This window comes from Zalophus californianus, chromosome 10 (assembly GCF_009762305.2).
Source record: "Zalophus californianus isolate mZalCal1 chromosome 10, mZalCal1.pri.v2, whole genome shotgun sequence".
NCBI classification, from domain to species: domain Eukaryota; kingdom Metazoa; phylum Chordata; class Mammalia; order Carnivora; family Otariidae; genus Zalophus; species Zalophus californianus.
Window position 1 is genome coordinate 61,711,152 of NC_045604.1, and position 27,699 is coordinate 61,738,850.

A 27,699-nucleotide genomic window follows, 5' to 3' on the forward strand; every position below is an offset into this window, starting at 1 on the left:
CAGCCGAGAACGGTCCATTGCACATAACGGAGGAAGGTATTACGCGGGGCCATATTACCATGATGCTGGGCAATGCTGCCTCGATCCCCCTTCTCCACAGTTCCTGTCTCCTGCAAAATCTGTGTCATTTGGAGGGTTCACAGATGGCCACATTTTGTGGATTCTTCACACAGACTTGATGACCTGTGGATGCTCTTAAGTCATAGTTATGTATGTGGGAAGTCCTGTGGTATTTCCCCAACCCTGCCTGCCACCTGGTAACAGCAGTCACCCTGCTCGGACATTCTGTTACAACACATGTCCACACACTCCACCTCCTCCTTTTGAGGAAAATATTATTGTGGAATCAAGATGGATGTGAAAAAGAATAAAATATACATCCTAATTTATGTTGGGGATGGCATTATTGCTTGGTACTCTACAGAGACTCTTCTGCTCTAGAAAGTTGAAGATGGCCCTCAAGAAGGAAAAGCTTTATCTGGGAGACGAAAATGGCAGCAGGAATCATACTGTATTCACTGACATACCACAAGACACCTAATGTGCTGTAGGTGACAGCAAAGACTGTCCAAAAGGGATTTATGAATTCATTGAAAAATAAAAGCCCAGCTGACAGGGCCAACTTTGTGAGTGCAGTCTCTTTCCCAGGTGTCCCTTCATGGACACAAACCCTGCCCCCAAGCCAGGGCTGTGGGTGCCCACTCCTCTGAAGAGAGATTCCCTGCCTTGCAACCAGGACTTCTGCTTTATCAGGGATCCCAGGCTCCAGAAGAGATGCCTCATGGAATGTTCCAATGACCACCTGCCTTGAAAAAGCTCCTCACCCACCTGTGTACTAGATGTTGGGGCCACAGGCTGCGTTCCCACTGAGGCTTATGTTGACGCTTAGAAATGCATGGCCTGGCTTCAGTGAGGACCAGAGTCTCTACTTCATGAAATGTCCAACGGTGAACTATTAATGTTTGGTCTATTCAAACAATGTGACCATGAGTGTTGGAAAAGATGGAGCTGAGTAAGTAGAGAATAAAAGGATGGATTCTACTTTCCTTATAATTTCTTGCAAGTCTTAAATGAGAGCACAATATTTCACAATGGAGATTTCAACTGATAGTGCCTTCGAGAAGAGGTGGGAGCAAAGGCACAATGTGTGGTAGGCTCCAGACATTCTCTCCTCTGCTTCTGTTTGTATTAGTCATGTCTTCTTATTTTCTGTGTTCTGACACTTTGACATCTAAGCCCTGCTGAGCCTGGAGGGACTGCCCTTTTGAGGGCTGGCTAATTTCTGGAGATAGCAAACAACTTGCCTGTGAGTGCACTTCTCATACTTCAACCATGGCCCATACCCTGAATTATCTCCTTTATGGGCTCACACTGGGCCACTATCCACTTGCTGTAATCACCCCAGGGCCAGGTACCAGGCAACTAGGGACAGCCCCTGGGCACTAGAGCCCACCAAAATCATTCAAACTTGCCAGTCCTAAGTGGGCTTACTCTGCCCTGTCTCTTCTCCAGCCCTGTAAACCAAAACAAAAGTTCTTGTCCATGCTTCCCTCACTCCTGCCTCCGGATGACCCTGGGGCATCCCCTCATGGCTCTTTCTCTTGAGATCTGTGAATAAAACAAATTTGCCTTTCCAATGGCCACCATTTCCTGATCTGTTGGTTTTGTCATATCTAAATCATAATCAAACCTGTATTTTAGAACACTGCTAAACTTGCTAGGTCTGAAAGTGGTGCTCCTCTATCTGCAAGCATACTGAACTCTGAGTGAATGACCTCACCTGGCAGATTCTTCACCCTTCTCCAGCATACCCTCTTTAGGGAAAATGGCTAAAATGACTCCATATCTACCATGCACCCTGCTCCCTCCACTCACTGGTTCACAGATCCTTCCTGAACACGCTTCGTCAGCAACTTTTTTTGATTTTATCCATCCATCCACCCATCTATCCATCCATTCAACACATATGTTTTGAATGCTTTGTGCCAGCATCCTGCTAGGCACCGGGAATACAATGCTTCACTTGATTTTCCATGCTGTCCTATATGCCACTTCAGTTATCTGGAAAATGCCATCCCTGAGCTGAAAACAAGCCCCAGGATTCTCTTGCCCATGGAAAGGTACTGAACACAAACTGACTCTATTCTCCTGGGTCTCTGCCTGGCTTTCTGGGACCATACCAGTGTTTCCTCTAATCCCTGATGTCTGATTCTAAACTGAGGTTGGTGCCCGAATCCAACTCCTGGTTATCACATTCACTTGTAAATCTGGTGTGGAAAATAGATCCATAGTAGTAATCATAGACCTGTTTCTTCTTTCCATTTTATTGAGGAGTAATTAACATCTATCATTGTATAAATTTAAGTTGTACTGCATCATGGTTTGATTTACACATATCGTGACATGACCACAATACATTCAGCTAACATCTATCTTCTTATATAGATACAATAAAAAGATAAGAAAGAAGAAAAGAATAAAGACAAAAATTTATCCTTGTGATGAGAACTCTTAGGATTTATTTTCTTAACAACTGTCCTATATACCATGTAGCAGTGTTAGCTGCAGTCATCATGGTGTATGTTAAATCCCTAGTACTTATCTTGTAACTGGAATTTTGTACCCTTTGACCACCTTCCTCCAATTCCCCATCTCCCCTACCCTACCCTCCACCTCTGGTAACCACAAGTCCGATCTCTTTCTCTATGACTTTTTATTTTTTTAAAAATTTTATATTCCACATACAACTGCTATCACACAGTACTTGTCTTTCTCTGACTTATTTCACTTAGAATAATGCTTCAAAAGTCCGTCCATGTTGTCAAAAAGGTATTATCTGATTTTTATGGCCAAACAATATTCCATTGTATAGATATACCACAACTTCTTTATCCCTTCATCCATTAATGGGCATTTAGGTTGTTTCTATGTCTTGGCTACTGTGAGTATTGCTGCTATGAACATGAAGGTGCAGATACCTTTTTGAGTTAGTGTTTTAGTTTCCTTTGGTTATATTCCCATAAATAGAATTGCTGAATCATATTGTAGTTCTATTTTTAATTTTTTTGAGGATTCTCCATACTATTTTCCATAGTGGCTGCACCAATCTACTTTCCCACCAATGGTGCACACAGGATCCCTTTTCTCCACATCCTCACCAGCATTTGTTATCTTTGTTTTTTTGATGATGGCTGTCCTAACATGCATGCTATGGTATCTCATAGTGGTTTCGATTTGATTTCCCTAATGACTAGCAATGTTGAGCATCTTTTCATGTACCTCTTCGTCTTTTGTATATCTTCTTTGGAGAAATGTCTCTTCAGGTCCTTTGTCCATTTTTTAATTGGGTTATTTGCTATTCAGTTGTATGAGTTTTTGATGTATTTTGGATATTAAGCCCTTATCAGATATATGCTTTGCAAATATTTTCCCCCTTCCATAGGTGGTCTTTTCACTGTTTCTTTTTGATTTTGTTGCTTGTATTTTAGGTGTCACATCCAAAAAGTTATTACCCCAGTCCACGTTAAGAAACTTCGTTCCTGTGTTTTCTTCTAGGAGTTTCATGGTTTCAGGTCTCACATTTAAGTCTTTAATCCATTTTGTGTTAATTTTTGTGAGTGGTGTATGATATGGGTCCAGTTTCATTCTTTTACATGTGAATATCCAGGTATCCCAGCACCATTTATTGACGAGATTATTTTTTCTCCACTGAGTATTCTTGGCTCCCTTGTCAAATATTAGTTGGCTGTATATGCTTGGGTTTATTTCTGAGCTCTCGGTTCTATTCCATTGGTCTATTTGTCTGTTTTTATGCCAGTACCATATTTGATGACCATAGCTTTATAGTATAGCTTGAAATCAGGAAGTGTGATACTTCCTTCTTTGTTCTTCTTTCTCAAGATTTCTTCAGGTATTCAGGGTCTTTTGCAGTTCCACATAAATTATATGAGTGTTTTTTCTGCTTCTATAAAAATGCAATTGGAATCTTGATAGGATTGCATTGAATCTATAGATGGATTTTGGTTGTATTGATATTTTAACAATGTTAATTTTTCTAATCCATGAATGTGGGATACCTTTCCATTTTTTTGCATCATCTTTGATTTCTTTTATCAATGTCTTATAGTTTTCAGCATAGAGACTGTTTATCTCCTTAGTCAAATTTATTCCTAAGAATTTTATTGTTTTGATGCCAGTATAAATGTGATCCATTTCTTTATTTTTTTTTCAGAAATTTCACTGTTAATGTGAACAGTGATTTTTGTATTTTAATTTTGTATCCTGCATCTTTACTGAATTCATTGATTAAATCCAACATTTTTGGGGTTGAGTCTTTAGGATTTTCTATATATAAAATCATGTCACCTGCAAATAGAGACAATTTTGCCACTTCCTTTTCAATTCTGATACTTTTTATTTCTTTTTCTTGCCTGATTGCTCTGGCTAGGACTTCCAATACTATGTTGGATAGGAAAGGTAAGAGATGGAACCCTTGTCTTGTTTCTGATCTTAAAGGAAAAGCTTTCAACTTTTTATCATTGAGTAAAATGTTAGCTGTAGGTTTCACAGACCTGTTTCTATTTCTAATACTGATTTGTGAACTCAGACATGTGCATGGCTACTCAGTTTATAAAAACCAGTTAAATGGAGATAAAAATTTCTATTTTACATCAATATTATCAGAATGTTGGGGAGATTAAAATGAAATCTATGTGAGAAGCATAATTTTTTGAAATCTACAGTAAACCCTAGAATTTTATGTCTTTATATGATTGATAACTTCAACTTAAAGAAGTATTTAATGGTATGAATGAGTTAAAAAACATTTTATCTGATATTTTTGTTGATCCCACAGATATATAAGTCAGATGTGTAGCTTCTTAAGTCTTTGAGCAGATGTAATATATGACATTTTTCAATATAGATAGGAAAGACCAAAAAAGAACTTTGTAACTTCAATTATCTGTTCTGCATGCAGAGACCATGCAGTATGATGTCTAAGAGCTCAGACTGTGGAATTAGAAAGACTTGTATTTTCCTTAACTTTATTTTTACATTAATAATGTATGTTGGCAATGGTTTCATTAAAAACATATGAATAAAAATAAATATGAATAACATTGTAAAAATTAGTAATTCAGCAATTCTACCTTTAAGATTGGCACAGAAAACATTTGTATGTTTGGTAATGTTGCATTTGTTGCAGCTAAAGTTGTAAGACTATGTTAAAGCTTTTCATATTTGCTGTGTGAGCATTTTGTAAAACACTGAAAGTAGTCTGAGATAGTACAAGAGATCATTTCTTATGACTTATTTTATATCATTTGCTTTCCTCATCCTAAAAAGTTGAATAAAATCTGTTCAATTCAGTTCTCCTACACACACGAGGAAAGAAAAAGAAAGAAAGAAAGAGAAAGAAAGAAAGAAAAGAAAGAAAGAAAGAAAGAAAGAAAGAAAGAAAGAAAGAAAGAAAGAAAGAAAGAGAAAGAAAGAAAGAAAAAGAAAGAAAGAAAGAAAGAAAGAAAGAAAGAAAGAAAGAAAGAGAAAGAAAGAAAGAAAGAAAGAAAGGCTTGTATTTGAATCTTTCTCCTCTATTAACTAGTGTCCTGGAGAGAAATTATTTAATCCCTTTAGGCTTCATTTTCTATGTCTTTACAATATAAAAGTTCCTGCTTCATAGTGTAGTTGTGAATATTAAGTAGTACATACAAAGTATTTAACGCAGTGACTGTCCAACTGTCTATACTCATGAATATAAGAAATTCCTTCATTTTTTTAAAAAAATATTAAGCACTTACTACATCTAGGCAAAGTGAAGTGAGATGGTGCCATAATAGCAACAATAAAACTTAATAAAAGATGTAGCAATGGTTTATCCAATGGGCAGCAGGCAACAAGGAAATTGGTATTGCAGGATGGAAAGAATGGAGACCCAAGCAGTGGCAAAATACTTGGTAAAACCATAACTTGCATTAATTTGGAAGGAAGACCAAGCACCACCCCCCCAAAAAAGAAAAACTATGGCTACAGGGCAAGGGAGGGGAAAACAAATTGTTGGTAGTATATGTTGGTTGTTATTAGTGCTTTTAGGAAGTTATCAGAGGAGACAAATAAGCTCAGAGACGGATTTGCTGGCTTGCAAGCCGATATGAAAGAGAGCAGATACACTAGAAATTTGGTATTTCAAAGGGTTAGAAAAACTGATTGTGCCAGGAGCCCAGGAGTATAAAATTAGTTTGAAAAATGCTTTAAGTGACTGAGGCCAGTTAAGACTCAATCCTGCAGCAAAGATCCGATAACTGGATTAATCATAATTGGTATAATCTTCCCACCCAAGTCTGATAACCTGAATGAAACCACCATTAATAAGAAAGAGGAGCGAGAGGGAGAAGGGGAGGGGAAGGGAGGGAGAGAGGGGGAGGGAGGGAGGGAGAGGGAGGCCGAGGCAGAAGTATATGGGCAAGGAAGTATATTGGTCAAGTTTGGGAACTATGTACAACAAAACCTTTGGCTGTGGCTACTGGTACATACATTCACTGGCCTTCTTCTGCCCCTGTTATATGGGGAGGAGGTAACTTCAACCTGGGTTTTGGGTTTCGTGGGAAATTGCTGTTTTGTTTTTAGTTTCTGTTTATTGAACTATGAGGTCCAGAACTGCACATCTCTGGGAGGTCCTGAACTTTGCACTGTGCAGTACCCGTGGGGGATGAGGGTTCTTTGTGTGGGTGCCCAGAATTGCAGACTGATGATCCACGAACCTGTCCCTTTGACTTTTGGGGAACATGCCATCCCTGCCATTCAGTGTGGCCAGGTGAGTGACTTCTGAGCAGCGGAATAAAGGCTAAATAAAGGGATGTTCACCACCTCCAGGCCCCCCCCCCCCCTATAAATGCTTCCTGGGCAGTCCTCCATTCTCTCTCTCTCCTGATTGGCCCTGGGCTGCTGAGGGTTGGGACTATCTTGGAAGCTATGTGTCAGAGTGGATGGTGGCACCCCTGTCATCCTGGTCCCTAAATACTGCATGGAGCACAGATCCATCCCCCAGAAGGGTGCCTAGCACAGAGTAGGGTCTCAGGGTACATTTGCTGAATGACTGCAGTGGAGGTTGGTAAAAGTGAGCCCTAAAGGACTAGCGGGCATTAGTCAGATAAGGCACAGAGGAGGAGAGTGCTGTAGGCAGAGGGAACAGCATTATACAGAGGCCCAGAGGGGAGGAAGAGGGCATCACATGTGAGGACCTGAGAGTCAAAGATGAGCTAAGGCATTACCACACTGGGAGTAAAACCCATTCCCAATCTTGTCTCCCTCAAAGCATGTGGATTAGCATGTGGCCCCAAGGACTGGAGCAAGAACAGGAGCTCAGGCTGGGGGACCTCGGGGGATGGAGGAGGCTGTGGAGGAGCAGTGCCACTGCTGGTCACAGACTGAGAAACAGGAACGGCAGGTGAACGAGGCAGTTCAAACAAAGCAGAGAGGGCCCAATAGGCAGTGTGTGAAGAAAATAGGGCAAGGCCAGGAGGGTGCCAGCAAACGTGGGTTCCAGGCTCCTTTTCTCGTGTGTTTGTCGTGAAAAAAATACTTATCCTACTTTTGAAATATTTTCTCACTATCAGAGACTGTTATCCTGGTTCTTAATTGGCAGTTTACACGAATGCGTGTGCTTACAGCTTTCACGGATGTGGGGAGGGAATCAGCCCTTTTTATTTAATAGTACTGAAGTCAATATCATACTTACAACTTTCAAACTGCAGTTGGCTATTTCAGTGCAAATAGCTTTAAGAGATGAAATAAAGTTAAATGTAAGGGGGTCAGTTTCCTTCCAGAAGCTTATAAGGAGTCGAACTTTAACGCTTCGCAAAACTAATGCTTCTCTTATTTTCCCATCCAAGTCTGGCCAGTAAGTCCTGTAGGAATAATATCCATGTGGATAAAAATAAAGAAAATAAGTTAGTTTGGGGAAAGAAATTTACTAGATTGCAAAGAACATTTATATTAACCCAATCATTACTTTGTTCTGTAATAAAGACACAACCTGATAGGATATGTTGAAAACATGCAGATCTCCTGGATTGGGCACCTACAGAGGATGCTTTCTTGGGTCCTGACCCTGCCTGAGAATTCTCCTACCACTGGGGTCTCAGAGGATGTGGACAGATTGACCTCCACCACCTGCTATCCTCACCACTCCTGCACCACCTCAGCTCACATGTGCACTGAGAGTCAACTTTCCAACAGAATTCCTGTTCAGAGCCTTGAGCACCCTATCAGCCCCCAAAGACTGTGAGAAACCCTCTTCTTTGGAAACTGCTACCCAAATGAGCTTCTGCTCTGATTATCCAAACTTCCTCATACTCTCATTTCCAGGCTGTCTTCCTCTTTCCTGACCAAGCCCCCAGCTACTCTGGCCCTTGGACTTCTCCACCAGGCCAACAGTGTCTCCTGGAGGCTCAGCATCTTCCCTGCATCTGTAGCCTTTTGCCTTAACTAAATCCTGACTCTTCCTGAGGCCAGAGCTTCTCCGAAAGTCCTGCCATGTTATTTTCTACCACAATTTACCCACTTGGTTTAGGAGGTGGGGTCAGCCCCCCCAAAACACACACAATGTCACTTCCAGAACTGTCCTGATTTCTCATTTAAAAAGAAAAAAACAACAAACATTTCTGTCTTAAAGACAAGCCCCAAATCTCTCTATCTCCCCTCAGCCCCAACATGTGTAGACCTTCTGTTTGTTCACTGGTTCAAATCTTTCCCTAATTCCAGGCCAACTCAGTTTGGACTGATAGAGTTTTATTCAAAACCTTAGCCTGCTGGTTTTGTAATCGGTGCACCTCCAAAGTTCTCCTCTTTATATGGACCAGCCTGCGGTCCTGCAGCGTCCTGCACTCTATGAAATCCCCACTGAGCGTGCTCTTGCCCTACATGGGCTCAGCCACATGACCCCCTCACTCTCCTGCTCCATCAGCTCCGGGTCACCTTTCCGACCCAGCCCAACCTCAGTGATCACCTGAAGAACACCTGCCCTGCCCCTTTCTCTAGCTCTTGGGTCAGAGCCACACATCCCTTGGTCTACTTCTATGGCCACAAAACCAAGGACTGCTGAACAAAGTTAGCTCAGCCCTGTGAGCTGAGGCCCTCGCCGCCATCCACCACCCCTGTCCTTGCCTCGGGCAGTTCCTCCTCTGGGACCTTTCTGTAATTACTCTAAGCTGGACCTCACTCCAGAGAAACTTGTTTCTTCCTCCATGCACAAAATAGAGCTTCTCCGTCATGGTCTTCCTCAACTTTCTACCCTCGAGAGCCTCCCACATCCTTCTCCCTTTTCCCCTAGCTCAGAGGATAAGGCAACCAGCTCAGGGTTAGACCTGGACCACCCTTCCCCCTGGGCCGTTCCCCTGACCCTCTAACTGTGTTTCACTGGTCACTCCTTCCCAAAGAGCGTTTCAACTTCCCCCTCTCTCCCTTCCTCTTAGTTTGATAATAAAATGTAAATCTCGCTCAGAGAATCCTCCCCTGACTGCATCGCTCCATGGCTGGTGCACAATCTCTTTTCCCTTTTGAACTAAACTATCTATCTATCTATCTATCTATCATCTATCTATCTATCTATCTATCTATCTATCTATCTATCTATCTATCATCTATCTATCATCTATCTATCTCTCATCTTTGAGTGTAGCTGACACACAATGTTACATTAGTCTCAGGTCTACAACACAGTGATTCAACATCTCTATATGTTAACGCTGTGCTCAGCACACAGCTGCCATCTGTCACCACACAACACCGTCACCCGATCATCAGGGATATTCTCTGTGCTGTGCCATTCATCCCTGTGATTTACTCATTCCACAGCTGGAAGCCTGTACCTCCCTCTCCCCTTCACCCATTTTGCCCATCCTCCTGCCCCTCCCCTCTGGCGCCCATCAGTTTGCTCTCTGTCTTTATGGGTTTGTTTCTACTTTTTTGAACATAACTTCTTGACAGTATAATCTAGAACCTCTGACTTTACTTCATCACCCCCATTCACTCCTCAGCCTACTGCCCCCTGGCCTCCAGCCCACCATTTTTGTGCAAATCTCCAAGTCTACAGTGATGTCCCAACTGCCAAATCTAATGGACATCATGCAATTCTTACTTTACTGTTAGTTTAAGTCACATGTGGCTCTGTTGATGGTTCTTTTCTTCTTGAAAATGGATTCCATTGGCTTCTAGAACCCTGTGGTTTGATGGTTTGTCCCTTATCTCTCGCAGTGTTTCTTTATCTGTTGTATGGTCCATGCTCCCTTAAGATTCCATCACCATCCCCCGTTCTCCTCACTCCACAGGCCATCTCCGTGGTGGCTTCATCTATGTACTTAATCTCAACCATCCTCTAGAGTCTGAAAAGCTCCAAATTCACATCTTCAGACTTCATTCTGGATATCTTTGTAAGATCTTTACCCATCTGGACCTTTACAAGAACCTCAAATTCACAAATCTGGTATTTCCTTCTACTTTGTATAGACTCCTCTACTTTGTATGACGTTCATCATCTAATCACCCAAAGCAAAAACCTGGTTATCATTCTTGTGCCTGCTCTCCTTTTCACCATGTGCTTCAAAGATATTCTTGGAATATATATCCTTTATTCTATCCTTCCGATCTGTCATTATCCCTGACTGGGCCACTGTAACAGCTCCAAATTTGTTTCTTGGCCTCCAGTCTTGTCCCTGTCAAGTATGTCTTCCATGACCACCAAAGCGATCTGTCTGAAAGCATATCTCCTTTGACTGAAACGTAGTGGAGGCTCCCCAAAGTCATAAGACTCCCTCACAGTCAGGTCCTCCTGTCCCTGGTGCCTGCCTTCCCTCCAATTTGATCTCTCACCACCTGTGTTCCAGCAGTGAACTTGTTACAGATCCTGGCATGTGCCAGGTGATTTTTTTTTTTTTTTTTTACTTCTGCTGTCCCTTCTACCTGGAAAACTCCCTTTCTTATCCTTTGTTTGATTAACTCCTGCATATTTTAAAATGTAATCAGGTAGCATATCCTCCAGTAAGCCTCTGCTTGAAACTGCCACAGATGCTCTTTCACCGAGGACCTACAATATTATGTGTATATATCTATTGTTCCATTCCCCGCACTGTGTTATTATAACAGATTCTGTGTCCATTTGCCCTATTGGATGGTGTTCCTGGGACACTACACTGTTCAGACTTTAATCACTCCTGCAGAGTGCCCAATAAATGTCTGTTGAATGAAAACATAAGTGAAAAATATTAATAGTCCACAGACTAATCAGTCTACTTTTTTCTTATTCAATAAGTTTGATGTGTAACATTGTGTAAATTTAATAAGCTATACAGCATGTTACTTTGGTACATTCTTATATTGTAATATGATTGCCAATGTACTGATAGTCACCACATTACATAATTACGGTATAATATTTATAGCACATTAGCTCTCTATGACCTATTTACTACTCATTACAAGTTTCCAGTCTTAAACACTATCACTCTTATCCCTCACCCCCCAGCCATTGGTAACCACCATTTTACTGTCTGTTTTCTACGGGTTTAACTTTTCTAGATTCCACATAGACGTGATATCATACAGTACTTGTCTTTTTCTGTCTGACTTGTCTCGCTTAGCATAATGTACTCAAGGTCCGTCCATGTTGGTGCAAATAGGAAGATATTCTCCTTTCTCGTGGCTGAGTAATATTCCATTGTGTATATGCACCACATCTTTTCATCAATTTCATCAATTCACCACAACTGATAGGCATTTGTGCTGTTTCCATATCCCTGCTATTGTGAACAGTGCTGCAATAAACGTTGGAGTACATATATCTCATCAGAATTCTGTTTTCGTTTCCTTTGATTACATACCCAGAAGTGGAACTGCTGGATCGCATGGTAGACTTATTTTAATTTTGGGGGAACCTCCATATTGTTTTCCATAGTGGTTGAATCAATTTATCTTTCTTCCAACTGTGTATAAGGGTTCCCTTTTAACTACATCCTCATCAGCATCTGTTGTCTCTTGACTTCTTGATGACAGCCATTCTAACAGGTGTGAGGTGATATCTCATCATGGTTTTGATTTGCCTTTCCTGATGATTAGTGATACTGAGCATCTTTCCATGTGTCTGTTGACCATATTGATGTCCTCTTTGGAGAAATGTCTGTTTAGTTCTTTTGCCCATTTTTAATCATATTATTTGCTTTTTGTTGTTGTTATTGAGTTGACTGAGTTCCTTACAGATTTGGATATTAACTCTTTATCCAATATATGGTTTGCAAAAATTTTTCCCCATTCTGTAGGCTTTTTATTTTGTTAATTGTTTCCTTTGTTGTGCAAAACCTTTTGAGTTTGATATAGTCCCATTTGTTAATTTTCTGTTATTGTTGTTTGTTCTTTTGGTGTCATGTCAAAAAAATTATTAGCAAGACCATTATTGATGAGCTTTTTCCCTATCTTTTCTTCTACGAGTTTTATGATATCAGGTCTTATCTTTAAGTCTCTGATTTATTTTGAGTTAATTTTTGTGAGTCGTGTGATAGTCGTCCAACTTCATTTTTCTGCATGTTTTTCTCCAGTTTCCCAGCACCATTTGTTGAAGAGATTGTCCTTTCCCCATTGAGTGTTCCTGGTGCCCGTGTTGAATATTAGTCGACTATATAGGCCAGGGTTTACTTCTGGGCTCTCTATTTTGTTCCATTGGTTGGTGTCGTCTATTCTTGTATTGTTTTTATTACTATGGCTTTGTCATATAGTTGGAAATCAGGAAGTGTGATGCCTTGAACTTTGTTCTTTTTCTCAGGATTGTTTGGGCTGTTTGGGGTCTTTTGTGGTTCCATACAAATTTTAAGGTTATTTCTTTTATTTCTGTGAAGAATGTTTTTGGTATTTTGATGGGGATTGCATTGAATCTGTAGATCACTTTCAGTAGTATAGCCATTTTGACAATATTAATTCTTCTAATTCATGAACACAGGATGCCTTTCCATTTATTTGTGTATTCAATTTCTTTCAGTGAAGCTTCGTAGTTTTCATTGTACAGATCTTTCACTTCCTTGGTTAAATTTATTCCTAAGTATCTTGTTTTTGATGCTATTGTGAATGTGATGGTTTTCCTTCTTTTTCAGAGGCTTCATCATGAGTGTAAAGGAATGCAACTGATTTTGTATCTTGACACTTTACTGAAATTGTTGATTAATTCCAACAGTTTTTTTACTGAAATTTTAGGATTTTCTATATATAAGATCATATCACCAGCAAATAATGACAATTTTACTTCTTCCTTCCCAAGGTGTATGCCTTTTTTTCCTTGCCTGATTGCTCTGGCTAGGGCTTCCAAGACTGTATTGAATAAGAGTGCATCCTTGCTTTCTTCCTGATCTTGGGGGAAATGTTTTTAATTTCTCTCCAGTGAGTATAATGTTAGCAGTTGGTTTGTCATATATGGCCTTTATCATGCTGAGTTATAGTCCTTCTGTACCCGTGTTAGAGGGGAGGGGGGTGGGGGGATGGGTTAGCCTGGTGATGGGTATTGAGGAGGGCATGTTCTGCATGGAGCACTGGGTGTTATGAACAAACAATGAATCATGGAACACTGCACCAAAAACTAATGATGTAATATATGGTGATTAACATAACAATAAAAAAAATAAAAAAAAAAGGTTTTTTTTTTTAATTATCATGAAAGGGTGTTGTATTTTGTCAAATGGTTTTTCTTTGTGTATTGAGATGATCATGTGATATTTATCTATCATTTTACTGATGCAATGTATTTGCATTTGTTGACTTGCATATGTTGAAATATCCTTGTATCCCAGGGATAAAAAATCCCACTTGGTCATCGTGTATAATCCTTTTAATGTGTTCCTGAATTCGGTCTGCTAATATTTTCTTGAGAATATTTGCCTCTATATTCATCAGGGATATTGGTCTATAGTTTTCTTTCTTGTGGTCTCCTTATCTGATTTTGGTAGCAAAGTAATGCTGGCCTTACAGAATGAGTTTGAAAGTATTTCTCCTTCTCGATATTTTGAATAAGTTTGGGGGAGGATTGGTGTTAATTCTTCTTTAAACATTTGGAAGCCATCTGGTCCTGAGGTTTTTTGATTACTGATTCAATCTCTACTCATACTTGGTCTGTTCAGATTTTCTACTTCTTCCTATTTCAGTCTTGATAGGTTGTGTGTTTCTAGAAATGTAGTCATTTCTTTTAGTTTATGTAATTTCTTGACATATAATTGTTCATAGTAGTCTTATAATTCTAGGTATTTCTGTAGTACCAGTTGTAATATCTCCTCTTTCATGTTTAATTTATTTCTTTGAGCCTTCTCTTTTTTTTTCTGTAGTTAGTCTAGGTAGTCTAGCTAAAGGCTTAAATTTTGTTTCTCTTTTCAAAGAAGCAGCTCTTGGTTTTGTTGATCCTTTCTATTGATTTTTTGGTCTCTATTTCATTTATTTCTGCTCTGATACTTATTTCCTTCCTTTTGCTAACTTCAGGCTTACTTTGTTTTTCTTTTTTTAGTTCCTTGAGGTATAAAGTTAGGTTATTTAAGATCTTTCTCATTTCTCAGTATATGTGTTTATAGTTATAAACTTCCTCCTTGGATCTGCTTTTATGCATCCCATAACATTTGATATGTTGTGTTTTCAAGACAATTTTTTATTTCCCTTTTGATTTCTTCTTTGATCCAAAAGTTGTTTAGAAGTGTGTTTAGTTTCACATATTTGTAGATCTTTTTACTTTCCTCTTGTTGATTTCTAATTTCATACGATTGTGGTCAGAGAAGATAGTTGGTATGATTTCAACTTTCTTAAATTTGCTAAGATTTGTTTTTGTGGCCTAACATGTGATTTATCCTGGAGAATGTTCCAAGTGCACTTGAGAAGAATGTGTATTCTGCTGCTGTTGGGTATAATGTTCTGTATATGCCTGCTAAGTCCATTTGTTCTAAAGCCAGGTTCAACAGCAACAATTTCTTGTTGACCTTCTGTCTGGGTGATTTATCCATTGCTGATGGTGGGCTATTAGAGTCCCCTACAATTACTGTATTATTGTCTATTTCTCCCTAATTGCTTAATATGTTTTGAAGTTCCAGTGTTGGTAGCAAGCATGTATATTTATGATTGCTGTATCTTCTTGATATAGTGGCCCTTTTGTCATTATATAATGACCTTCTTTGTCTCTTGTGACCCTTTTGGCTTGAAGTCTATTCTGTCTGATATAAGTACGGTTACGCTTGCCTTCTTTTCATTTCTGTTTGCTTGGAATATCATTTTGCATTCCTTCACTTTGAACCTGTATGTGTCTCTAGAGCTAAAGTGAGTCCCGTAGGCAGCATATTTGCTTTTTTATCCATCCAGCCACTGTGTGCCTTTTGATCGGTGAGTTCAATCCATTTTCGCTGAGGGTGATTGCTAACATGTAAGCACTTACTACTGGCCTTTTTATCTTCTGCCTTCTGGTTATTTTGTCTTTCCATGTTTCTTTTTCTTTGTTTCCGTTAACTTTTGCCAGTTGGTGGTTTTCCAGGATGATTTGCTCGTTCTCCCCCCGTTTATGTTTATGTCTCTGCTCTAGATTTTTGCCATGTAGTTACCATGGGGTTTACATAAAGCATCTCATAGAAAAAAAACCAGTCTTTTCTCTGCTGATAGCCTTTACTTTTCTTCACTTATCATCCTTTTACTCCTCTCCTCTTATATTTCTGATATCACAAATCACCTCTTTGTAGGCTATGATTTCATCACCAAGTTGTAGAAGTCAGTTATTTTAATGCTCCTTTCCTTTAACATTTAGGATATAGTTAAGAGTTTAATATACTATTCCAAAAAAGAGTTAAAAGAGTTACAATATTCTAATAAAGAGTTACAATATTCTAATTCCCAGGGCTTGTTTATCACCTTAATCAGAATTTTGTGTGCTTCCATTTTTGTTTGTTTGTTTGTTTCTTTGTTTCAGCTTAAAGAGCTCCTTTCAACATTTCTTGTAAGGCAGGTCTAGTGGGGGTGAACTCCCTCAGCTTTTGTTTTTCTGGGAGTCTTTATTTCTTTTTCACATCTGAAAAGTAACTTTGCCAGAGAGTATTCTTGGCTGCCAGCCTACATTTTTACTGTTCCTTCACCCTTTTACTGATTTCCTTCTGAAAGATGTATTTCATGTGACTGAGGAAATAAATAATGAACAAGCCCAAACTATGAACCAAATAAATAAGTGAATTGCTTAAAGAAACAGCACTTGATTGTTAACACAAGAAGAACTGAAATAGGGCCTCTGATTTTTTACTGCAGGATCTATTTAGCCATGTATCATTGTTCTGTTCACTTTCTACTTCTCTGAAAAGTAGAAGTTACTTCTAACATTGCTGCTAAATGATGATGAATATATATATATTTTACATGTTACCAACCATTTCTATTTTGGGAGCATGTGAATTTTTCCTTTCATTTGGATGTTTAGCAGTGTGTAGACTAAAAGTTAAGTCTGTAGCATATTAACACACTGATATTTGATAAAGTCTATTTGCTTATTCAAGTTGAATTCACTCCTGAAAAATTTCTCCAGGACAATGTAAAAGATAGTAGCCAGGCTGACTTTTAATTTTTTTTCATAAATTTTTTTTTCATTCTTTTCTTTTAGTTAATGAAAAGGAAGTTTAATATGTACAAATAAAATAGAAAAAAATTTTCTTACAGACTGGTTAGAGGTAATGTTATTCAGAAGTTGTCTTTCAAACCTGAAAGACCTAGCTTGCTTTATTATTTTTTTACATTATCAGAAAAGAATGTTTTGCCACAAATGAATAATGGACAGAGACATGTCATTGGCATGTTTACAATTAGGAAATATATAAAACCCACTTACGCTTGATAAAAAAATAGTTAAAGGTGATTAGAATATTTACTTTAAAGTAAGGCAAAAGCTAATCCGGTTACAGCTGAGATTTTAATTGTCATACTTTCAGATTTATGAGTGGGGCAATTAAATGCTTAAAACAGTCTGTTGTTGATCTGTACTTCTGAAACAAATAATGCAATATATGTTAAGGGAAAAAAAAAGAAGATAGCAGGAGGGGAAGAATGAAGGGGAGTAAGTCAGAGGGGGAGATGAACCATGAGAGACGATGGACTCTGAAAAACAAACTGAGGGTTCTAGAGGGGAGGGGGGTGGGAGGATGGGTTAGCCTGGTGACTGGTATTAAAGAGGGCACATTCTGCGTGGAGCACTGGGTGTTATGCACAAACAATGAATCATGGAACACTACATCAAAAACTAATGATGTAATGTATGGTGATTAACATGACAATAAAAAATAAAAAAAACAGTCTGTTGTTTTCATTTGGTAAGACTATGAAAAAAAGAAAAACTGTGGCTATATGTCGCTATGTTGTTATATTTCGGCACAAATTATGAAGTTGTGCCCCCACTCACAGCAATAAAACGCACCAAAACAAACAAAAAGCAAACCAAATAGACTTCCTCAGCTGATACAAACTTCAGTGTCTTTTCTCAGGGGTTTTCCATTTTTTTTTCATTCTTAAGAATTTAATTATAACCTGGATGTTTGAACTATTTCTTCTGTCTCTGATGACTTTTCATTAGAATGCTTGACAGCAGTGTCAGCTCTGGCATATTGTAAGTACAATAAAAGAACTGTTCTTTCATTAACAACTGAAATGGGAGATTAATAACCCAAATGCAAAATTTCAGGTGAGTTTTCTGTTCTTTATCATTCTTTTAGTTTTCTCTAACTTTTGCATTTCCAAGATACTTTAGATTCTCCATGTTAATTCCCTCCCCCCTGGCCACAAAGGAGCTTAATTTTGTTCCTGGGACTTCATGGAATGAAGGTTTTGTCAATCCTAAGAAATCATCATCTCATACTAACATAAGTCCATAAACTTGACCTTATTCTCCTTCTCAATAATGGAAAAATCAGGCAAAACCTATCTATTATGTTTAAAAATCTTCCCCAAGTAAGGTTGACATCTAAAATGAAATCTCAAACAAAATACACAATAAACGGAGGAAAATAAAAAGGAGAGATAGAAAACATGTAAAAGTATATGGGTAAAAACCTATGAATATTCAAGGGATGTACCATATTTTAAAGTAAAAGTGTTTTAATAGTGTCTCCTGCAGCTTAAAATGCTTTTTGACTGTCATTATGGGAGACCACTTTCTGGGAGAAACATGCTTTTGCAATCCTACAGCCATTTGCATAAGGAAGCTGCACATTATGCATATGTGGGGTTGGCAACATGAAAAATATTCAAGCAAGAGAGAGCACGCTTAATCATTTAACCTCAGTAAATGGTTATTTTGAAATTGTAATTTTCCAAATTAAAAAGGTCTCAGGTTGTACTCCCAGAAAGTGCACTTTGAAAACTTTTCCTGGATTAAATGAGTTATTCAAAACACAAGCACCCAAATCTCTGCATTCCCAGCAAGAAAGCAAAAGCAGGAAACATTTGGGGCAGAGCCATGCATTTATGCGTGTAACTATTGAGGGGCATACATTCTGCCCCTACATTTATTTCAAGGTTTTTTTTGCCCCAAACAGTGATGAATTATTGAAAAATCCCTTCATTTTTAAAATGCTTTCTTCCTCATACAGAGGAATGGATTGACTGAGAACATACACATTCTGAGTTTCCTTCTTCTTGAGGTTGAAAGCATATGAAAGTTTAGCATTTAATGAAGACTGGCATGAATACAACAAAATGACATCTTCCCCACGGAAAATCTTGCCAGGCCTGCTCAGCATCAGTATGTACTTCAGGGACACCTGCAAACTAATAATTTTCAAGACATATTTTTTTCTGAATAATTTTTATTATTTAATTTATTTTATTTTTCAAATAACTTTCCAGTTGACAACACCCCGATCTTCATTCTAAAGTCATTCCCGTGCCTATTAAGGGGAAGCACTGAGGAACTTTTGCAGGGTGAGACCCTAAGTCCTTCAAACGGACCCATGCATCATGGGTAAGGTGCAAATGCACACCGAGGAGTTCTGAATGGTGAGCGACCTGAGGTGAACTGAGAGCATCTCAGGGCCCAGGCTGGTTTCTCGTGGTCCCCCGTTTGTGTCTGGCCCTGGAGGCTGGGTTCTAAGACGCCTTTATGCACTCACTGACCTTTTGGTGCTTGTGCTGGAGATAGGCAGGTAGTCCGTGACAGCGATGTATACGTACTGTTTGGCATCATCTATCACACTGTAGATAGCATCGATATCGAAGCTTCTGTTTTTAGGGCAAAAGAGTTTGGGAGAATTCTGTGAAAACACAAAAACCAAACTTTCAGAGGATTAATTTTTGTCAGCTGGGGCTTTTTCTTTTTCGTTGCCTTTTTTTTTTTTAAGGTGTTTTAATGGATCTTGGCCTGCAAGTAAAGTTTTGCAAACCACCTTTCCAGTTCTTGATGAGATCAGACAAGTTATGTATGTGATCCTAGCATAGCTGAGGCCTGTTCAGATGAAGGTGTGGCAGGATGGGTCTCCAGGATGTCCCTTTACGTCTGCTTTGGGAGGGAATTCTTGCTTTCAATACCCACACCTCTGATTTTGGGAGGAGCACTGTAGCTCTAAACTTAGGGGACTCTGGCGAATGCCCTGTCATGCAGAGCTGCTAATTTTCTCAGGCATTGCTGTATAATATATATAATACACATACTGCAACCAATTTACTCAAAAAGTCATTTCATTAGAAAGGTGATACGGCCATGAAAATGTCATCTTCCCCTGAGGGGCACAACACGGTGGCAAGTGGAGGGGCACCCATAATCAGAGGGGTGCTTTATACCGAAAGTCTGAATACATGGTTTCTGGAACTGCCTGCCATGGCAGTATTGGGTCCCTCATCCAAAGCTCAGGAACTCCCTGCACTGTCCTGCTGGGCATCCCCATCCCGGCTTAGACAGAGGGAAGACTAAGCGGTTGTTCTGGATGCCCAACCGAGATGGTTGTGGAGCAGGGGGGCCGGAAAGGAGCCTGGTCAAGGCCACACACCCTCCAGGCATCCCTGCTCAGAAAGTCACCTCGGCAGCTGACTATCAGATTGAGTTTTTGATCAGTTAAATTGTTTTTCTTTTGGAATGATGAGCTTCCAAGTCTTTTAAAAAGACTAATACCAAAAAAACAAACAAACAAACAAAAATCCCTCATGAAAAAACATAAAAGAACAGAAACAAACGAACAACAACAACAAAACCCACACAAAAGTAATAAAAAATAAAACAGATGAAACCCAGTGCTGTCCTACACCCTTTCCCCAGCACACACATCTCAGATACTCCACCTGTCCCCGGGACAGGTGCTCCTGCTTCTATAGCATCTCCTGGGTCTCCCTCTCCTTCCTGACTGCCGTTCCTCTCATCCAGACCCTAGTGCTCTTGCTGGTGTTTTTACACATCATTTCCTTGTCACCATGATGTAAACACACACACACACACACACACACACACACACACACACACACACACACACGTCAGCCAGCATTCCTGGTGTCTGGGAATTCAGCCTGAACTCATCGGGGGGGGATGTATGTATGGCCCTCTGTGCTCTGTATCTACAGCTTCTCTGCCTCCCTGCTGGACTGGCCACCATGCCCTCCATGCCCCAAAGGGAAGAAGTAATGGCCTTGCTCCCATCTGTCTGCCCTGTGCGTTTGCTCCTGCCGGCATTTCTGGCCCATGTTTCCCTATTCTTGCCCATCAGAGTCCTATGCTTTCTCTAAGTTCCAGCTCAAGGACGAGCCCCTCTGTGAAACCTCTTTATTTCCCCATGCAGAGGCTCCTTCTCCCTTCTCCCATAATATGATTTGTCTGTGATATTATTTAGCCTATTGAATGGATAATTACTTGCACTTGCTGGATTTTAGGGGTTGTATTCACTCATTTTTCTATTTCCATCAATACATTCAGTATTGAAATTACTTAATTTCAGCTCAGCCTGTTGGGTCTGCTTTAAATATTAGCTCCAGACGAGACCCTCAGCCAGCCCTGACACGTGGTCCAATGCCCACGTTTTTGTTTCAGGAGTTTCCTGGACTTCCTTGTGTGTTCCCAAAACTAGTTTGGTTTCAGGGAGGAACAAATTGAGGCATAGAGTCGTCAGTCTCTTCACATTTGCTCTTATCCTGCAAGTCTGGACATTGTGCCTCTCGGTAATCCAGGCCAGGCTCCAGCATTTAGAGCCTATAGCGTCTCAGCTGTGACCCTTCTGCTTGCTGAGCCTCATACCCTAAAGGGGGCAGTTAATAACAGAACACACCTCTCACATTGTCTGAGCTCAGAGCCTCTCTTCTGTGCTTGCTCTCATTCGTTCAGCAAATACTACTAAGTGCCTGCCATGCTCCAGCTCTAGTCTAGCCACTTGGCACATGTCAGTGGCCCAAATAAGATGCTTGCTTCATGGCGCTTCATTCGAGCACCTGTTGCATGCTGTTGCCTTCAACTGTCTGGGCTCTTCGGTACTAGCTTGTGCACTCTTGGGTTGTGTATCTCCAGCACCTCGTTATCTCCATGCCACTCCTAGCACATGTTATAGATCAGTATCCGTGGACCAAGCATGAGAGTGCTTCTTAAATTAATCAGCGTCACAGGTCTGAGTGACTCCCCCAATCTCCACCCCCAGTGGACTTGGTTCACGATAGGTATTTCCATCCATGGGAATGGCTCTTTATTTGCACTTGCCAGGTCGCATTGTTTCCTATGGTCCCATCGCCGAACCCGACGCCTAGAGCATGGCAGGTGCTCCGTGTGTTTATTAGGGAAATGCAGGACTAGTTGTGTCAGTCCCCCAGCCCCGGGGGCATGATGGTGCTTGATGGTGTGTTTAGAGTCTGCTACCTTTGAAAATAGTATCTGGATATACTAATGGTTTCAAAACATCTGCTTAAGGTGTAAGTGAATGAACAACACCACAAAGAATGATCTACTGATCAGGTAGAGGAAATTAACTAGTTCCAATAGTTTAATTAGAGAGAAGGCTGTTCAGTTTCCTTCTTATTGGTCCTGAATTAATTTTCTGAGCCTTGCACTGTGCACTCCTTTATTATGGGAAAGAGCAGGAAAACAGATCCTTCTCTTTGTTTCGGCTCTGTGATAACCTTTCACCACTCAAGGGATCTCCTGCACCTGCTTCTAGGCAGTATGTTTCTCTCTTAGATCAATCAGTGCCTTATACATGCACGAATCTTGTTTTGTATATTCATTAAATACTTGCCTTAGGAGGCTTCTGATTTATTTCACAACAGTTCCCTGGTTTGTAAAAAGGCCATACTTCATCCCAAGAATATATAAGTTAAAATATATTAAACACAAAAAGCTGGCCCACGGAATGGGAGAAAATATTTGCAAATTGTATATCTGATAAAAGACTTATATGCGGAATGTATAGGAACACTTACAACTCAATAATAAAAATCCAAGTAAGCTCATTTGAAAAGTGGGCAAAGGATTGAATAGACATGTCGCAAAAAAAGATAAACAAATGGCCAATGAACACATTAAAATATACAAATAAAAACCACAGTGACATACCATTTCACACCCACACACCCGCCAGGAGGGGTGAAATAAAATAGAAAATAACAAGCATTTTGGCAAAGATGTGGAGAAACTGGAGCTGTCATTTATTGCTGGTGGAACTGTAAAATGAGACAGCCAGTTTGGGGAACAGTTTGTCAGTCTCTCAAAATGTTCAGCACAGGGTTATCATATCACCCAACAGTGCCTGCCACTCCTGAGTATACACCCCAAAGCACTGGAAACAGGTGTTCAAATAAAACCTTGTATGTGAAGGTTCAAAGCAGCATTCTTCACAGGAGCCAGAAGATAGAAACACCCAAATGTTCATCAACTGATGGACGAATAAACCAAATGTGATGTATCCATACAATGGAATATCATTTGACTATAAAAAAGGAATGACGTACTGATCCATGCTGTAACATTAACGGACTCTGAGAACATTATACTAAGTGAAAGAAGTCAATTACAAAAGATGACATACTGTTGGGGCGCCTGGGTGGCTCAGTCGGTTAAGCGTCTGACTCTTGATTTTGGCTCAGGTCATGATCTCAGGGTCATGAGATCGAGCCCCACGTCAGGCTCCTTGCTCAGTGGGGAGTCTGTTTGAGATTCTCTCTCTCCCTCTGCTCCCTCCTGTGCTCACTCTCTCTCTCAAACAAATAAATAAATCTTAAAAAAAAGACTACATACTGTCTTATTCCATTTATATGAAATGCTAGAGAAAAGAGAACCCTAAGAGACAGACAGGAGATGAGGGGTTGCCAGGGGTTGGGGGAAGGGGAATATGGAGAGTGGCCCCTAATGGGTGTGGTGTTTTCTTTGTGGTGATGACAATATTCTAAATTAGATGGTGGGGATAGTTGCACAGCTCTGACTACACTAAAACCCACTGAATCATATACTTTGGAAGGATGAATTTCATGGAATGTAAAGTCTTTCTCAATAAAGCTATTAAAATGTAATTAACAATGCGTAGGGGACTGTAACAGCACCACAATCTACTTAATATCTGCACTCACTCACTAAATGCATCTTAATACACATGACTGGATGGGTGAAGGACACAGTAATGAGAAATGAGATCTGCCTAGCAGCCAGATCAGTAAGAACAGACCTTGAGGGGCACCTGGGTAGCTCCGTCGGTTAAGCACCTGACTTTGGCTCAGGTCATGATCCCAGGGTCCTGGGATAGAGTCCCAAGTAGGGCTCCCTGCTCAGTGGGGAGCCTGCTTCTCCCTCTGCCCCCTGCTCATGCTCTCTCTTGCTAGCTCTCTCAAATAAATAAATAAAATCTTCAAAAAAAAAAAAAAAAAAGAACAGACCTTGAACCAACTAGTACTGATCTTGGAAAGCAAATTTGTAATCTCCAGGGCTCTAAAAAGAAATCTACAAGATAAGACAAAAACTCAGCCAACTATGGTTCCTGTTTCTGATTTCATGGGAAAGGTAAGAAAATCGAAACTATGTGGCCCCAAGTAATTAGAGATCACAGAGTTAAATCTCACCAAGCATCTCTTTGCATTCCATGAGAAAACTAGAAATAATCCATGTTTATATCATAACTTAAAATTTATATTTAACCATGCTAAGTTATTAATCATCCAAAATCTAATTTGGGGAATGGTAATTCTTAAGGTATTCAATAATATTTTTGCGTGCATGTGTTAATTTAACTTGGGACTGTGAGATTATAAAAATATACTATTTTAAGATATTTTACAAAAAATACTTTGAATTTAAATAAATTTGTCTTGACATTTGTTTGGCATGTATTACTCAGAAAATTATATGCATCCTAGAACTTCTTATTAAAATCACTACTAATAAAACCAATCCCACATTTATTGCTGCTTTTAGGGAGCTGTGAGTAACATGCTGGGAATACCAATGATGAAGATGGTCCAGTATATGGCCTTTGGAGCCTTTTAAATAGTGGGAGAGATGATCAATAAACAAAGACGTCTGAGAATGTGATAAATGCTACAACAGGGATGAGATCAAGGAGCTCTGGGCAAATGATAACCAATTCCAACGGCAGGGGGTCTGACTTTATTTTATACCTGCAAGATTTTATACCTCTGCAAAAATGGTGTTCAATTAATATCCGTTAAATTGAAATTCAAAGGTAGGCTTGATATTAATAGGAAGTAGAAAATAAAATAATAGGTTAAAATAATATAATAAATAATTTAGAAAGCAGAGGCATTGTATAGTTTAAAAGACTATACCTGGAGGCATGTTCCAAACTCTACTTATTTTGTGGCAAATCGTTTAATAAAAAGAAATTTGTAAATCTGCCCTAGAATACAACAAAGGCCTATGTTTTAGTAGATTTTATTAAAGGACTGGCCTTCTCTCTGGGGTAGGTATGTTAATTTTGGGATCAACAAAAGGGACTCCCCCAGCTTTTTAAGAGTCAGAATGTAAATGTACACAAAACCCACGTTCATCTATCTCTACGTTTCAAACCATAAATTCAAAATTCGGCAATTGTCTGAAATCTGCTGATAATTCATCTATTCCTTGCTGCTTTCAATCTGTTTTACTGGAGCTGGTTGAGTAAGTGTCCTTGGGTTGTCATGTCATCCTGTTACCTTCTGGATTAAGGGTTCTTTGGCAAATTTCTTTCTTTTTTAAATTAATTTATTTTTTAAATTTTATTATGTTATGTTAGTCACCATACAATACATCATTTGTTTTTGATGTAGTGTTCCATGATCCATTGTTTTCGTATAACACCCAGTGCTCCATGCAGTACATGCCCTCCTTAATACCCATCACCAGGCTAACCCATCCCCCTACTCTCCTCCCCTCTAGAACCCTGTTTGGCAAATTTCTTATGGCTACTCACTACAAATTCAGAATAATAGCTGGCCTTCTTGTCTTATAGGGTTGTCTTGAGAGGAAATGAAATTGAATACATGAAATAATTTTGCTCGTAAAATGCCCTATACAATATGCCACTTGCTGCTGCATTGTGGACCTCCTGAATATTAAAGAAAAAAAAGATTTTTTTTTTAGCTTGGTTTGAAGAAAATCTTTCAGGCTGTGTTCTGCTATTCACATTTATATGAATTTGTTAAGACAAACACCTTAAGACAAAAAACATCCTCTTTTGTCTCAATTGCTACATGTTTAAATTTTCAGATTGTGCTTTCATTTTAATTGGCAAAAAGGAGAGAACTTCCTTTTCAGTGAGAAGCTCTTCGGCAATATAAAAGTTGCCAGAGACGAACCATGAGAGACTATGGACTCTGAGAAACAAACTGAGGGTTCTAGAGTTTTGGGGATTGGGGGGTTGGGTTAGCCTGGTGATGGGTATTAAAGAAGGCATATTCTGCACGGTGCACTGGGTGTTAAACGCAAACAATGAATCATGGAACACTGCATCAAAAACTAATGATGTAATGTATGGTGATTAACATAACATAATAAAATATAAAAGTTGCTGGTATAAAAGCACTGTTGTCAGTGGAGGATCGGCATGTTGAATTGGGAGCACGGTTTTAAGAAGTTTATCTGAGCACCAGGATCAATTTAGAATTCTAAGGTCTCACCCCAATCCTGTGGCTCAGATCCTGCATAAGGGTGGGGGGCTCTAAATCTGCATTTTAAACAGGCTCCCCAGCCAGTTCTTAATTAAAGGGTGGGGACCAGGGCCATAGGCACAGATATTCACATTGCCCATTCCCAGTGACACTGTGGGACAGCTGTGGTGTGGCAGGGGGGTGGATGCGGGGTGACGGGCGATGGTTTTCAGTGTAGACAGGGGCTTGAGGTTGTGCCCTGCCCTCAGCCTCAGTGAGGTACAAACGGCTTTCCTTTTATCTGTTTTTGCACACTGGGGTTCCCTCAGATTTGTTTCATCAAAGGAGGATTCCATTGCTAAAAAACAAGCCTGAGAATCACTGAGGTAGGGCACTGAAAATAGGATCCAGTGTCAGGAGACCTGGGAGCTGGTGCTTCTCTTGTCACCTGCCATCTGAGGGTCTTTGTGCTGGAAGATAAGCCTCAATACCTCCGTGTGTGACAGGCTCACAAAGCTGGGTCTACCTTAACAGAGGACCATGGCGATCAAAACAGGCAATGCAAAGTATCAGGGGTTGGAATGAGTATTAACGTTCATTACTGTTCTCATCACTGGGGACAGCATATGGTTAGGCCTAAGAGTGGGCGTATCTTACCTCTTCAAGAGATGGGACAGAACTGATCTTTAGAATTCAGGTTTGCCCAGCACCAGATCACACTCAAACATTCCAACTTGGGAGGAAGGAGGAGCAAGAAGGCAAGGACTCACCGACACAAAGGCTTGAGATTTGGTTTCGTTCAACTGAAGCTGCAGTTTCTTCTCATTGTCGTAGACGCCATAGAGCCTCTTGGACCAGGTCTGAGGCACTCTGTTCTTGAATTTTAATGAGCTGTACAGAGCGAATATCCTCTGTAAGTCCAGGACCAGGCAGCTGCAGTTGTAGAAGATGACACCGAGCTCTTTCATCTGTGGAATTAAAATAGAAAGCATTGATGGGTGTACAACTGATGGTGCTATTTTCAGAGGAAAAAGATGCACAAGAATGCAGTCGTGGTGACTTCTTCTCTTGCAGCTGTTATTCAGAAGTGTATAGATCTAGTCACAGCATGGGATATAGAAGTGATGCAGTAGAAAGTGCTTCAATATTTAAGGAGAACTTCGGCTTGCAATTTTGCATTTGGGATCTTTTCCATATTCACCTCCATTTTTCTTTTTTTTTTCTTTTTTTAGATTTTATTTATTTCAGAGAGAGAGAGAGAGAGCAAGCGCAAGCATGAGCAGGGAGAAGGGCAGAGGGAGAAGCAAACTCCCCACTGAGCCTGGAGCCCTATGGGGGTTTCAATCCCAGGACCCTGGGATCATGACTTGAGCTGAAGGCAGATGTTTAACAGACTGAGCCACCCAGACTCCTCCACCTCCATTTTTCATATCAGCTCTCCAGATTCATTTTCTTAAAATGTTTTTTCATATGAATCCTTAAATCATGCAGCAATATAAAGGAAGGGCAGCTTCGGGGAATGGTTTAGATCACGGGTTCTGAAGCCAAACTGCCTGGAATCGTGCTCAGTTCTACGGCTTGGGTCTAACTCAGAAGCCTGTATGCCTAACCACTATGTTAATACCCCACTAAGCA

At 39.9% G+C, this 27,699-nt stretch overlaps 1 protein-coding gene across 3 annotated transcripts in view; it reads right to left on the bottom strand.

Moving 5' to 3' along the window:
- Positions 1 to 27,699, bottom strand: part of PLD5 (phospholipase D family member 5) — a 411,859-nt gene that overhangs the window by 15,251 nt on the left and 368,909 nt on the right. For all 3 annotated transcript variants that reach the window (XM_027611260.2, XM_027611261.2, XM_027611262.2), the window contains 3 exons: positions 26,835 to 27,032; positions 19,144 to 19,280; positions 7,736 to 7,904 (listed from right to left, as the gene is read on the bottom strand). In XM_027611260.2, coding sequence (XP_027467061.1) covers positions 7,736 to 7,904; positions 19,144 to 19,280; positions 26,835 to 27,032 — 504 coding nt within the window. The remainder of the gene's footprint in view (positions 1 to 7,735; positions 7,905 to 19,143; positions 19,281 to 26,834; positions 27,033 to 27,699) is intronic.